An 11,154-nucleotide genomic window follows, 5' to 3' on the forward strand; every position below is an offset into this window, starting at 1 on the left:
AATCCTATTTCTTTTATACGGGTAATATACACACGCGCTAAAAGAAAGCGGGAACACTATGCAAGTTGTAACAAAGGAAAAAAAAATTGTCAAGCAGTGGTTGTTGATATTACATCTTTTACGATGATCCCTCAAGTTCAGCCAAGATCTTCTCACCCTTGGCACGAGCAGACGCGAAGTCACCGACCATGTAGAAAGCGTTCTCAGGAAGGTCGTCACCTTCTCCGTTGATAATAGCCTTGAAGCTGCTGATGGTGTCCTTCAAGTCGACGAGCTTGCCCTCAATACCAGTGAAAACCTGGGCGACGGTGAAAGGCTGGCTCAGGAAACGTTGCAGCTTACGGGCACGCTCGACAGTAAGCTTGTCGGCTTCGGACAATTCGTCCATACCCAAAATGGCAATGATATCCTGGAGGGACTTGTACTCCTGGAGCATTTGTTGGACACGGGAGGCGGTCTGGTAGTGGTCCTCACCGACAACACGGGGGTCCAACATACGAGACTTAGAGTCAAGAGGGTCGACAGCAGGGTAGATACCCAACTCAGAGATACCACGAGACAAGACAGTGGTGGCGTCCAAGTGAGCGAAGGTGGTGGCAGGGGCAGGGTCAGTCAAATCGTCAGCGGGCACGTAGACGGCTTGGACGGAGGTAATGGAACCCTTGGTGGTGGTGGTAATACGTTCCTGCATGACACCCATGTCGACGGCAAGGGTAGGCTGGTAACCGACGGCAGAAGGAATACGACCCAAAAGGGCAGACACCTCAGAACCGGCTTGGGTGAAACGGAAAATGTTGTCAATGAAGAGAAGCACTGAAGGAGACAAGTCAGCGGGACCCCATATTGTTAATTGTTAGAGATGAGAGAGCTGCATACCATCCTGACCCTCCTCATCACGGAAGTACTCGGCAATGGTCAAACCAGTAAGAGCAACACGGGCACGAGCACCGGGGGGCTCGTTCATCTGACCGAACACAAGGGCGACCTTGGAGTCACCTTCGAGCTGAATGACACCAGTTTCCTGCATTTCGTGGTACAGATCGTTACCCTCACGAGTACGCTCACCGACACCAGTGAACACGGAGTAACCACCGTGAGCCTTGGCAATGTTGTTCTAATCATTGTAAGTAAGTGGTCGACCGACACTAAACGTCAAAAAAAAAAAATAAAATAAAAACGTACAATCAACTCCTGAATGAACACAGTCTTTCCGACACCAGCACCACCGAAGAGACCAATCTTTCCACCACGAGCGTAGGGGGCAAGAAGGTCGACGACCTTGATACCAGTAACCAAGACCTCGGCGGATGTGGACTGCTCAGCGAAGGAAGGGGGTTCGGTGTGGATAGGGGCGCGCTTGGTGGCCTTGATAGGACCACGCTCGTCAATTGGGTCACCAGTGACGTTCATGATACGACCGAGAGTGCCAGGGCCGACAGGAACACTGATGGGGGAGCCAGTGTCGTGGGCAGCAGCACCACGAGTAAGACCCTCGGTACCTAGAGCAAGGGTTAGATGCAATGCTCAAGCCACGCGTCTAAAGCTTCGTGCAGGAAAGAAGAGAAGTGCCTACCATCCATAGCAATTGTACGGACGACATTCTCACCCAAATGTTGCTGTCCAGACATTAGTTTTCGTTCGCTTGAGAACAAGAGATAGTTTGTATTCAAGGTTCGTTGTAATACGTACAGCAACCTCGAGCACAAGCTTCTGGCCGTTGTTGTCGGTCTCAAGAGCGTTGAGGATAGGGGGAAGGGACTCGGAGTCGAATTTCACTGCATGCCCAAAATCAGAAAACAGTCCCTTCGTACGATGAGTAGCTTGTTGGAGCAGGTTGAGATGGAATTGGGTTCAGAAAAAAGATTTTCCGACGATCCGGCATCCCAGCTTGCCAAGCCCCCGAAAAAAGCTAGAGACGTGTTACATACCGTCGACGACGGCACCGATGACCTGGTGAATCTTTCCAACAAGGCCGGCATCTGTGCTTGCAAACCTGGCAGAGAGAGCAGGGAGAGCATTGGATCGAAGAGGCTCAAAGGCGCGACGAGCCACAGAGGTCGGTCGGGCATAGGCAGCCCTGCCGAAGGTCCGGGCGAGGCCGCTGTAGCAGAAAAACAGAGTGGTCAGTAACGACGGCGCAGCGCGGGTAGGGGGGGGAAGAAACAAGCTCAATTGGACTGGGAACGTACCTCTTGAACATTGTGATGGGTGTTTAAGAGCGAGAGGATGGGGAGGAGGAGAGAAGAGATGGGTATGGCAGCTGCCAGAGTGTGAAGAGAAGGGGAGAAGAGGTGCGACAAACTCTCAGCGGCCACTCAAGCCTTGCGCGTCGGCGTCACATTTTTCCGGCTCCCGTGACCCGACCGCACCCGACCTGGCAACGAATCGCTTGGTTTACTTTGTTGTTACCATTTACCTATTTACTGCTGTTGTTGCTGGGTATTATCGGCGTGCAATGCTCTGTCTGGGGATAGAGACGACGGCTGCCTTATACATCGAGCTGTTTTCTGTTATGAAGATATTCTTGCCCTGAAGCAAAGCCCAGCACAAACGTTCCGGCGCTCGGGAGTTGCGCCCCGTACTAAACCACACTCATCCAAGTCACTCGCGCGGCAGGATTTTCGCTCAATGGCCTCAATTGCACGACAAATGGGAATGTTTTCGAGTAGGGGCATTGAAATTGCCATTGGCTTTATTGTGTGGCTCTTCTATATTGCGATCTCTAGTCAATTGCGCTTGGGGAAGGAGAGCTGGTGTATGTTGTTGGGGTTGGTGCCTGAGGCTGGACATCCGTTAGCCGCAACATCAAGCTTGGCTCCCTTAGGCCGCAAGGTACGTAATAATGCTGCACGGCAGTGGTCTCCGGCCATCCATGGATAGCTTGGTTCAGACACTGCTTTGATTGTAAGATGTTGTTTCTTGTAAAGTAAAGGCTGGATTATGTATCGTTCACTCAAGAAACTAGGTATCCATGGAGATACCGAGGTATATATATATATATATATATACCTACTCACATAAACCCAACCTTGGAAAAACTGGGACTGTCCACTTTATATAGTGAATTCAATACACATTCATTGCAAGCCCATCTATAACTCACAAAGCAAACAATTCAAAGCTACAAAGGAAATATATTGGCTATGGCACAGTAGGCGGTACATGAATTTTGCTCGATTCGCATGGAGGGAAGGAAAAGAAGAGTGCAAAGAACGAGACGAAAACTGACTTATTAGGATATAGTGACATATTTTTCGAAACGAAGCGAATCCACCTCTCGCTCTATCTTCAATTCTTCTTTTAAAGCCCCCCGGGAAAAGGAATTGTTGGTTATATCTATGAGGACTTCTCGGGTGGGCTCTGCACGTAACCGACGCCTTGGTAGCCTTGGCTGCTAATACCTGTGATAGGTTCAATGTTCTCTTTCTGTAGAAAAAGGTGAATAGCCTCGTTAGCTGCCGGACACAGGGTAAAAGAATAAGAAGAAAAGAACGTACAAGGGCATATTCGTTGCTGGCCTCTTGCCATTCCTTGGTCATTGTGCGAGGAGGTGGCTTAGCGAAAAGACGAGTGGTATAGAACAGGCCAACAGAGACCGCAACAAGTTGGACAACCTTGGAAGCAATCTTCCAGCCTTCACCCTTGGGGGCTTCCTTGCGGGGACCGTGAGCTCCGAATGCAATCCAGTAGGCTATTTATTACCATGGCGGTCAGTCGAAAATTTTTCTCTTGATTTCTCTCTCCTGCAATTCCTTTATGCTTTAGGAAACATACCAGCCTTCTTTTCCTGAAGAGTCATCTCGTGCCAGTCAACCTTCATACGATCCCGGAGCTGCATCCACAAGTCGGCTTGTTCCTGAGGCGGCAGAGCCTCCCAGCGCTTCTCGATACCGGCGAGCGTAGGGTTGGCAATGGCGTGTTCGGAAGCAGAACGCGTCTGCTGAGCGGCAACACGGGCCATTGGGGTGACAGAGGCGCGCGCAGCAGAGCTGCGGACAGCCTGGGAAGCGGTGCGAACGAACATTGTGTGCGAAAAAGAAAAGGGCAGGCGAGGGATTGAGGCGTCACGCGGCCAGGCAAGAGCGAATTTCGAGAAGGCAGAGGTCGATGCTCGCCGAGAAAGAGGGGATTGAATTGGGGGGGAGGGTGGAGTAGAGATGGTCGACCAGAGAGGGAAACGAGAGGGCTCCTTTGGAGGTGGTGGTGGTTTGAGGTCGACGTCTGTCCGGGAGCCGGTTCTGGTCTTTTTTTGGCCCGCCTCTGATTGGCCCGCGCGATGCCGCTAGTCCCGCGGACCCGAGACTTTGCCGTCGCTCGGAATCTGCAACAGCTGATGCTACAACTGCATACTATATACTACAGCACCACGCAATGGTGCTTGTGTCTTGTAGAAGGATATCTATCTCCTTTACTGCGATCTTTCGCTTACACACATCCTAAGAGCTGCGTGGATAGAGACCTTTTTCAATACTACGTACTAGCTCAAACACCCGAGTCCGACCGTCAAACAACCTGATATCATGTCTAAGGAAAGGGAGGTAAATATGAACTTCGTTGCGTGTGCTCAGAAAAGAAAGGAAGAAGAAAAGACAAGCTCGTACACACATTTCATCATCGAATATCGAAGGCGAATCGGGAGGGGGAAACAAAGCATTCGTCTCAGCAGAGCGTGAACTCAACAAATGAGAAGACTATTTATGGGAGAGTGAACTTCCGTAGTAACCGCATCGATTTAAAACATCTTTTTACAGGGCAATCTCGCGGGAATGCAATCGAGGTTTTTTCAAGCACACAACATCCATATCGGGCGTGGTTTTTGTCTATTTGGCCTTGCCCTTGCTGGCCTCGGCGAGGACGCTCTTCCATTCAATGTCTGACTTGTCGTCGGCGTGGATGGACTGTGCGACATTCACGGCGTTTTTGAGAACCTCGCGAGTGCTGGCGTAGAGCATAGACAACTGACATTCATTCTCTGTGTTAGTTGCATTGACCGGAATAGATAAGAAGGCAAAGCTTACGCGGGTAGGGGTGTCTTGTGGGACCCAAGAGATGAAGATAATCTTGCTCCTAGATTGTAATGTTCAGCGGTTGTGTTTCCTCGCCATCCAATTCATGGTCAAGCTCATACCTCTTGCCCTCGCCTGGAATCTCGTACTCGACGTCGTAGGTGGCGTATCTGGGCGCAGGGTTGCCAGCGGCGTCCTTGGCCTCATCAAGCTTGGTGCGGAAGACCTCCCAGTCTGGGTCGCTGGACGACTCGTCGACGACGACGCGCTTCTTGTCGTCGGTGATCTTGAAGATAACAAACTTGACCTTGCCGCGGCTCATGCGGAGCTCGTTGAAAGCGTTGATGCAGTCATCATCGATGGTAACTCTGGTGGTTGAATCATCAGCTGGGGTCCACGAATGGGCTGGTTTTTGTCACAGGCAAACACAACGTACCCTGAGGCGAGCTATGGCCCGGTAAAGCGATCGATTAGTTTTAATTATCCTTTTCTTTTTTTTATATATTGCGCACACTCGCTTAGCGCCAAAGACAAAGAGGCAGTCCGTAACTTACAGACATGACGGACGGGATGAATTGGGTCGGAGCTGTAGGGAGGAGAAACTGCACAAGAGAAATACGTAGTCAGTCAGTGGCGGTGCGACCGGTTTGCGGGGCAGCTTCAAGCGGAAGACCAGGGGACGGAGAATTGGGACAGGGAAATCCGAATATTGAGGCGAGACATACACGAGAAGGTAGACGCGAGATGGTGGGAATAGAGAATGAGAGAGAGAGTAAGTGTGCGTTTGGGGAGGTTGAGTAGTTGGAAGTTGGATGGAGCGCTGGAGAGAGAGGCGGGGCTTGTTTGTTTCGCTGCTGGTGGGGGGCCTGGCTGCCTCAGCTTGGGTGGCAGCCTCAGGCTGCGCACCCTCACGTGCGACACTGTTATGCTCGTTGTTTGCGATGGAGATGCAATCCATACTCTAAATGGTCTGTCTGCTCTGGACAGCCACTCGCTGGCTATCCCAGCATGCGGCAGTCAGAAGCATATCCCACCGCTCTGCTTGCTTATAGAGATAGATGTCCATGGACGGATGTATATGCATGGCAGAATGGCCATGTATATATATACCTAGATAGTAGTCTGCAGCTCAGCTGTTTCTAAGCATGCAGCATGCTATGATTCATATCCATACTACCGAGCTACTATGGCGATGTGCACAAAGAGGGGACGCGACAGGGGGTCAGTGAATTGATTAATAATAGTCGTCGAGGCGAATCGACGCGGAGGAAGATTCGCCATCTGCTGCGAGGCTTGCGACGGTCTGTGTCTATAAAGACGCCGCGTGCCCTCTGCTTCTTCTTCTTCTTCTTCTTCTTCTTCTCTGCTGTAGTTAGCTTCTAGGTTCATATCAAAATGGCTTCTCCCAGAATCATCCTCTACACCAACAGAGGCTGCCCATGGGCTCACCGCGTGCACATCGCGCTCAAAGAACTCGGCCTGGCTTACGAAGAGGTCACCATCGACCTGACGACGCCGCGAGAGCCATGGTACCTGGAGATCAACCCCGTACGCGAGACTCCTCTCTCTCTCTCTCTCTCTCTGAGTGAGCCGACTGACAGAATAGTAACAGCGCGGTCTGGTGCCTTCGCTGTCATACGACGGACAAATCATCACTGAATCGGCCGTTGTCGCGCGGTTCCTGGCCGACGCATATCCTTCACACCTCTTCCCGCCATCCACATCCGTCGAAAACGCTCTATACCGGGCACGTCTTGATTTCTTCGTGGATAGCTTCTTCAGCAAGGTGATCCCCCATTTCTGGACCGGCGTTCGTGCCGACAGCCAAGAAGAACGCGACCAGGCGGCGCAGGCTTTCGTCGACGCCGTGGCCAAGGAGCTCGAGCCTCTCCTGGTATCTGGGAAGGGGCCCTACTACGGTGGCAGCGAGAAACTAACGCTCGCAGAGGTAAGCCAAAAAAAAAAAAAAAAAAAAGAAAAAAGAAAAAGGAATGGCTGATCCAACACATGTATAGGTACTTTCTGGATCATTCCTGCTTCGGATCAATTCCTTCGCCAAACCCGAGTATGGACTGCTCAGTGCTAAGCTACACACGCTCCTGGAGACTGTACCCAAGTTCAAGAGGTGGCTGGAGGCTACTGTGCAGCACGAGAGCGTGAATGGCATCTATGATGAAGAAGCTGTGGCGACCGGAACTAAGGAGAGGGTGCTTGCTGCCAAGGCGAAGTAGATGTAGTCTGTGATAGCTATTGGACAATTGGTCCAGCTATTCGTATGGCAATATTAAGAATAACAACGACAGTCTCTAACTGATCTGTTTCCACTCATGCCGTTGTTGCTTCAAGTCTTTGTCGTTTGTTACCCCGCGCAGCCTTGCACGTAGCCTGAGGCTCTCTCTGTCTCCCTCTCTCTCTCTTTCTCTCCCTTGCCAATCCTCTCCTACATTGCTTTCATATCACTCACAACTGCTCAGCTGCTCTCAGCCAACATGGGAACCCGTAGCCTCATCTGCATATACTACAAGGGTCGCTTCATGGTGGCCCAGTACACCCAGTGGGATGGCTACCTCGAAGGCCAGGGATGGGGCATCTTGCAATTCCTCCTCGTCCCCGGCAACATTGAACGCCTCAAAGCCGGCATGGAGTTCATTACCGTCGTGGATGAAGACACCGTGCAGCAGCTCGCAGAGGGCCACGAATACAACACCTACGATCGCCTGGGCCAGCGCGTCTGCCAGTGCGGTGCCGTTGCGCCCATGTCTGGACCATCGCCCTGCGTGCCATCTACCCTGAGTCGAGACACTGGCTCCAAGCTCTTTGAACTCATTGCCTCTGCGCGTAGTGACAGCTACATGCCCTTTCTGCTGAGTCTGGATTTTGCTACGGACGGTCTTTTCTGCGAATACTGCTACTGCGTGGATCTTGATAACGACACCTTTGAGCTGTTTGGTGGTCACACTCGTAACGTGAAGGGCGAGGAGGATGCTGGCCACCAGAAGACGGGGAAGTTCCGTTTTTCGGCTGTTCATCCTCAGGCGGAATGGACGCCGAATTTCCTCAAGGCTTTTTCCTTTTCGGATCTTCCCAAGGATCTGGATGATATGCTTGCGAAAGTCACGGCTGACAACTCTGCGAATGTCGAGTATGAGGTGGACGATGAGAAGGACAGCGACGAGGATGAACATGACGAGGAGGAAAAGAGCCACGAAACTGGTGCTGAAGCAGAGAAGTGACGAGATTACGGACACACTAACGCATAACCTGGCTATGGACTTGGGTTGAATGGGAGGATTACATGCATAATAATTCTGCCTGCTCTTAATAATGACGACTGCATAGAAATGATACACATCGCAAAAATAATTTCCAAAATCTAAATAGTTACATACCAATGAAACTATACATATGGAATTATGGTGAATCCACAAGGCAAGAAGAGATGGATCTATTAGTCTAGGAGTCTTTTATTCCGTGAAAACCAAATAAAGTATGCACCGATACATGCAACATAGACCATGTCTGGCAAAATAAGAACCGATGATAAGTGAAAAGAAATATATGTATATGTATATGGATAAATGCAAGGAATTTACATGAAGCGTATGAACCCAACCCACAGGCAAAAAGCAAACAAAACCAAAACCAAAAAAAGAAGAAAAATCATGGAAGTGATATATGAGATAAACTCGGAAGTCGTCGTGGCATCATCCTCACAGTCATTAATAACCGATTCTTGAAATTCACAAGTATCATGCGCAACTTCTGCTCTAGTCTCCGGTCGCCCTTGAAACGCATCCATATCAGAATGGCAGAGAGAATGAAACATTGCCAGAGCATCTGCCGAAATGCGTTCCAAACAAGCCATTTGAGCCATGACCAGAGACCGACTCGTCGGCGCCCATGGATAGTCATGGGTCGCGATTCGATTTGCTCACGTAGTGCTGCGACCTCGGCTGTCATTTTTGTCAAGGCCTGCTCAACACGCCGCCTCCAGTCGTTGTTTTTGTCCTCGTCGTCTTTCTCTCTTGACGTTGGTGGTCGCTTTCTTTTCCTTCTTTTCTTATTATTGTAGTTATTACGATTTGTATGGTCTTGCGAGGTGGTGGTCTCTTCGGAGAATGATGTGCCATCCCGGGCTTCTTGGAATTCTTCTTCTCCGTCGTCGTCGTCGTCGTCGTCGACATCATTCTCTTCAACCCCTTCTTCTGGCACCGGTACAACATCAGCCTCCTCAGACTGACTGACCGGACTCAACACACGCAGTCGCGAGTCACCGGACCTTCTCCGATATATCGCCAAATCCTCGTCTGGATCTTCATTCGGTGACAAGCGGGTTATCCGTTCGTTTATACTTCCATATCGTCTCTGCGCGGGGACGGGAACCACGGGTGCGACTGGACTGGACGGTGAGGATGATGACGATGAAGGTGCATTATTATCATTATTGTCTTTGATTTGATCCCAGACAAACTCTAGTTCGGCCACGAGCTCTCTAGCTTCTGCCGTTTGCGACGCATACATATGCATTGTGTTGATCAGGGTGGTGATGTAGCGCCCTTTGGCCTCGGTTCGAGAACAGCCTCGTTGGGAATACCAAGAGTCCCTACATAATTGTTTGAATAAATTAGAATTTTTTTTTTTTGTTTTTCGCAACTGGTTGCACTGCTACTTCGTCCGTATTGAGCTTACCATTTCTCTCGCTCCGCTCGCACATCCGGCGCATCGCCAATTGGTCGGTCCATTATACCTTCCACATCACCCTCTGCCAGTATATATATTCATATGCTTAGAACGGGAGCCAAATCTTTATCATCAAAAGGCAGAGAAGAGAGTGATAACGAACCCATGCTCTGCTTGTATAACCCGTATAACTTGAGTCTCTCCGCCGCCGGCGGACGGGCAGTGCCCGTCCTCGGTATCTTCTTGACAGTGTTGAGCGCATGGACAAAGACGCGATCTGAGTGAGCAGTGGAATACCCCCCACCCCGGCCAATACGTCAGCTATGTTCTATCCCAGATTGTTGTTAGGATGAATGGATTGAAAAACCGTCTTACCGACAGAGTCCGACATTGCGACTCGAGGTTTGTCTGCATGAGCTGCACTGCTGGCGCGGCCCGCACACCAGCCTGTCGTCACCGTCCGTGGATCAGGGAGATAGGAAATCGAATCTTATAGACGGCGTGGTCGGAAATGAAAATAAACGAATGGATGGCATGAAAAACACTAGTTTTCCCATGCAACAATGAGTCTGTCTGTCGGCCCGTGATGGTACGTACGTTCCTCGCTCTCGGCTCGGCAAAACAAGGTAGCTAGTAGTTAGCTGTCAGGCACGCGACAGGAGCTGCTCGAGGATCACCGGGGAAGCAATCGAATTGGGTAGACTGCAATCGGCACTCGCGGAAAGAGAGAGAGAAGAGTAAGATGGACATTGCATGCGGCGGTGATGGTATGCAATGCCCGCGGGGAATGGCTGGACGTTCCAACTTTCAAGGCAGGTGAAGGGCAGCGTTGGACCGCGGCATTACCCGTTTGGGCTGCTCCACCACGCTATGGATTCATGGAATGTGTTGATGATATTACAATGCACAACATGTACAGGTATGAACAACCTGAGTTCTATTATTGTTTTTTTCGTACGTTTAGTATGATACATTACATAACATACCCCTTTCCCTTTGCCCAAGGAACAGATAAACTGCCAACAGTCTCGTCGGATACAGCCAATACATGTGGTAGATGATGCAGGGGAGAGAGTTGATAAGAAATGCTAGCAGCTGAGAAACAACACCTCTGAAGAAGAAGAAATTCGGAAATCATCTCATGGCAACGGATAACAAAGAACATATATTTTTTTCCAACCAGATTTCCTTTCATGTAACGTGCGTCCCTTCATGTGTCAATTGCGCCGAAAAGAAGACAAAGAGAGAGGGAAAAAAAAAAAAAAAAGAAGAAGAACGAAGCAAATAAATCACATGTGAAGCACAGCCCTAGCTCAACCTTTGGAATAAGTCAAAGATAAACGCCAGAGTACCACAATAGTTTTGAATCATATGGACTGCAAGGAATTTTGTTATGATGCACGCTGTATTGTATTTGAATTCGGGATGCACCGCCCCAAGACAGAAAGCCAACCATGTCATTTCTCAA

The 11,154-nt window shown here is 50.1% G+C and overlaps 5 protein-coding genes across 5 annotated transcripts; 1 reads left to right on the forward strand and 4 right to left on the reverse strand.

Moving 5' to 3' along the window:
* Positions 1–118: 118 nt before the first annotated feature.
* On the reverse strand, positions 119–2,200 carry UA08_08849 (ATP synthase subunit beta, mitochondrial; the record flags this gene model as incomplete). Its single annotated transcript, XM_020263894.1, has 7 exons — positions 119–813; positions 877–1,114; positions 1,183–1,499; positions 1,574–1,616; positions 1,690–1,775; positions 1,929–2,101; positions 2,190–2,200. The coding sequence occupies 7 exons, from the start codon at positions 2,198–2,200 to the stop codon at positions 119–121; spliced, it is 1,563 nt and encodes a 520-aa protein (XP_020115916.1).
* Positions 2,201–3,336: 1,136 nt separating this feature from the next.
* On the reverse strand, positions 3,337–4,024 carry UA08_08850 (Cytochrome c oxidase polypeptide 5, mitochondrial; the record flags this gene model as incomplete). Its single annotated transcript, XM_020263895.1, has 3 exons — positions 3,337–3,426; positions 3,498–3,691; positions 3,775–4,024. The coding sequence occupies 3 exons, from the start codon at positions 4,022–4,024 to the stop codon at positions 3,337–3,339; spliced, it is 534 nt and encodes a 177-aa protein (XP_020115917.1).
* A 796-nt stretch (positions 4,025–4,820) lies between these two features.
* UA08_08851 (hypothetical protein) lies at positions 4,821–5,964 on the reverse strand (the record flags this gene model as incomplete). The annotated part of the gene is made up of 5 exons (XM_020263896.1): positions 4,821–5,067; positions 5,129–5,411; positions 5,443–5,453; positions 5,561–5,608; positions 5,732–5,964. 5 exons carry the CDS (start codon positions 5,962–5,964, stop codon positions 4,821–4,823), a joined length of 822 nt encoding a protein of 273 aa, XP_020115971.1.
* Positions 5,965–6,401: 437 nt separating this feature from the next.
* Positions 6,402–8,239, forward strand: UA08_08852 (hypothetical protein; the record flags this gene model as incomplete). The annotated part of the gene is made up of 4 exons (XM_020263897.1): positions 6,402–6,554; positions 6,619–6,954; positions 7,022–7,213; positions 7,481–8,239. 4 exons carry the CDS (start codon positions 6,402–6,404, stop codon positions 8,237–8,239), a joined length of 1,440 nt encoding a protein of 479 aa, XP_020115972.1.
* A 427-nt stretch (positions 8,240–8,666) lies between these two features.
* On the reverse strand, positions 8,667–10,077 carry UA08_08853 (hypothetical protein; the record flags this gene model as incomplete). Its single annotated transcript, XM_020263898.1, has 4 exons — positions 8,667–9,609; positions 9,696–9,768; positions 9,850–9,963; positions 10,062–10,077. 4 exons carry the CDS (start codon positions 10,075–10,077, stop codon positions 8,667–8,669), a joined length of 1,146 nt encoding a protein of 381 aa, XP_020115918.1.
* Positions 10,078–11,154: the final 1,077 nt, after the last annotated feature.

The sequence above is a fragment of the Talaromyces atroroseus genome (assembly GCF_001907595.1).
Source record: "Talaromyces atroroseus strain IBT 11181 chromosome Unknown scaffold_16, whole genome shotgun sequence".
Classification (NCBI taxonomy): Eukaryota; Fungi; Ascomycota; class Eurotiomycetes; order Eurotiales; family Trichocomaceae; genus Talaromyces; species Talaromyces atroroseus.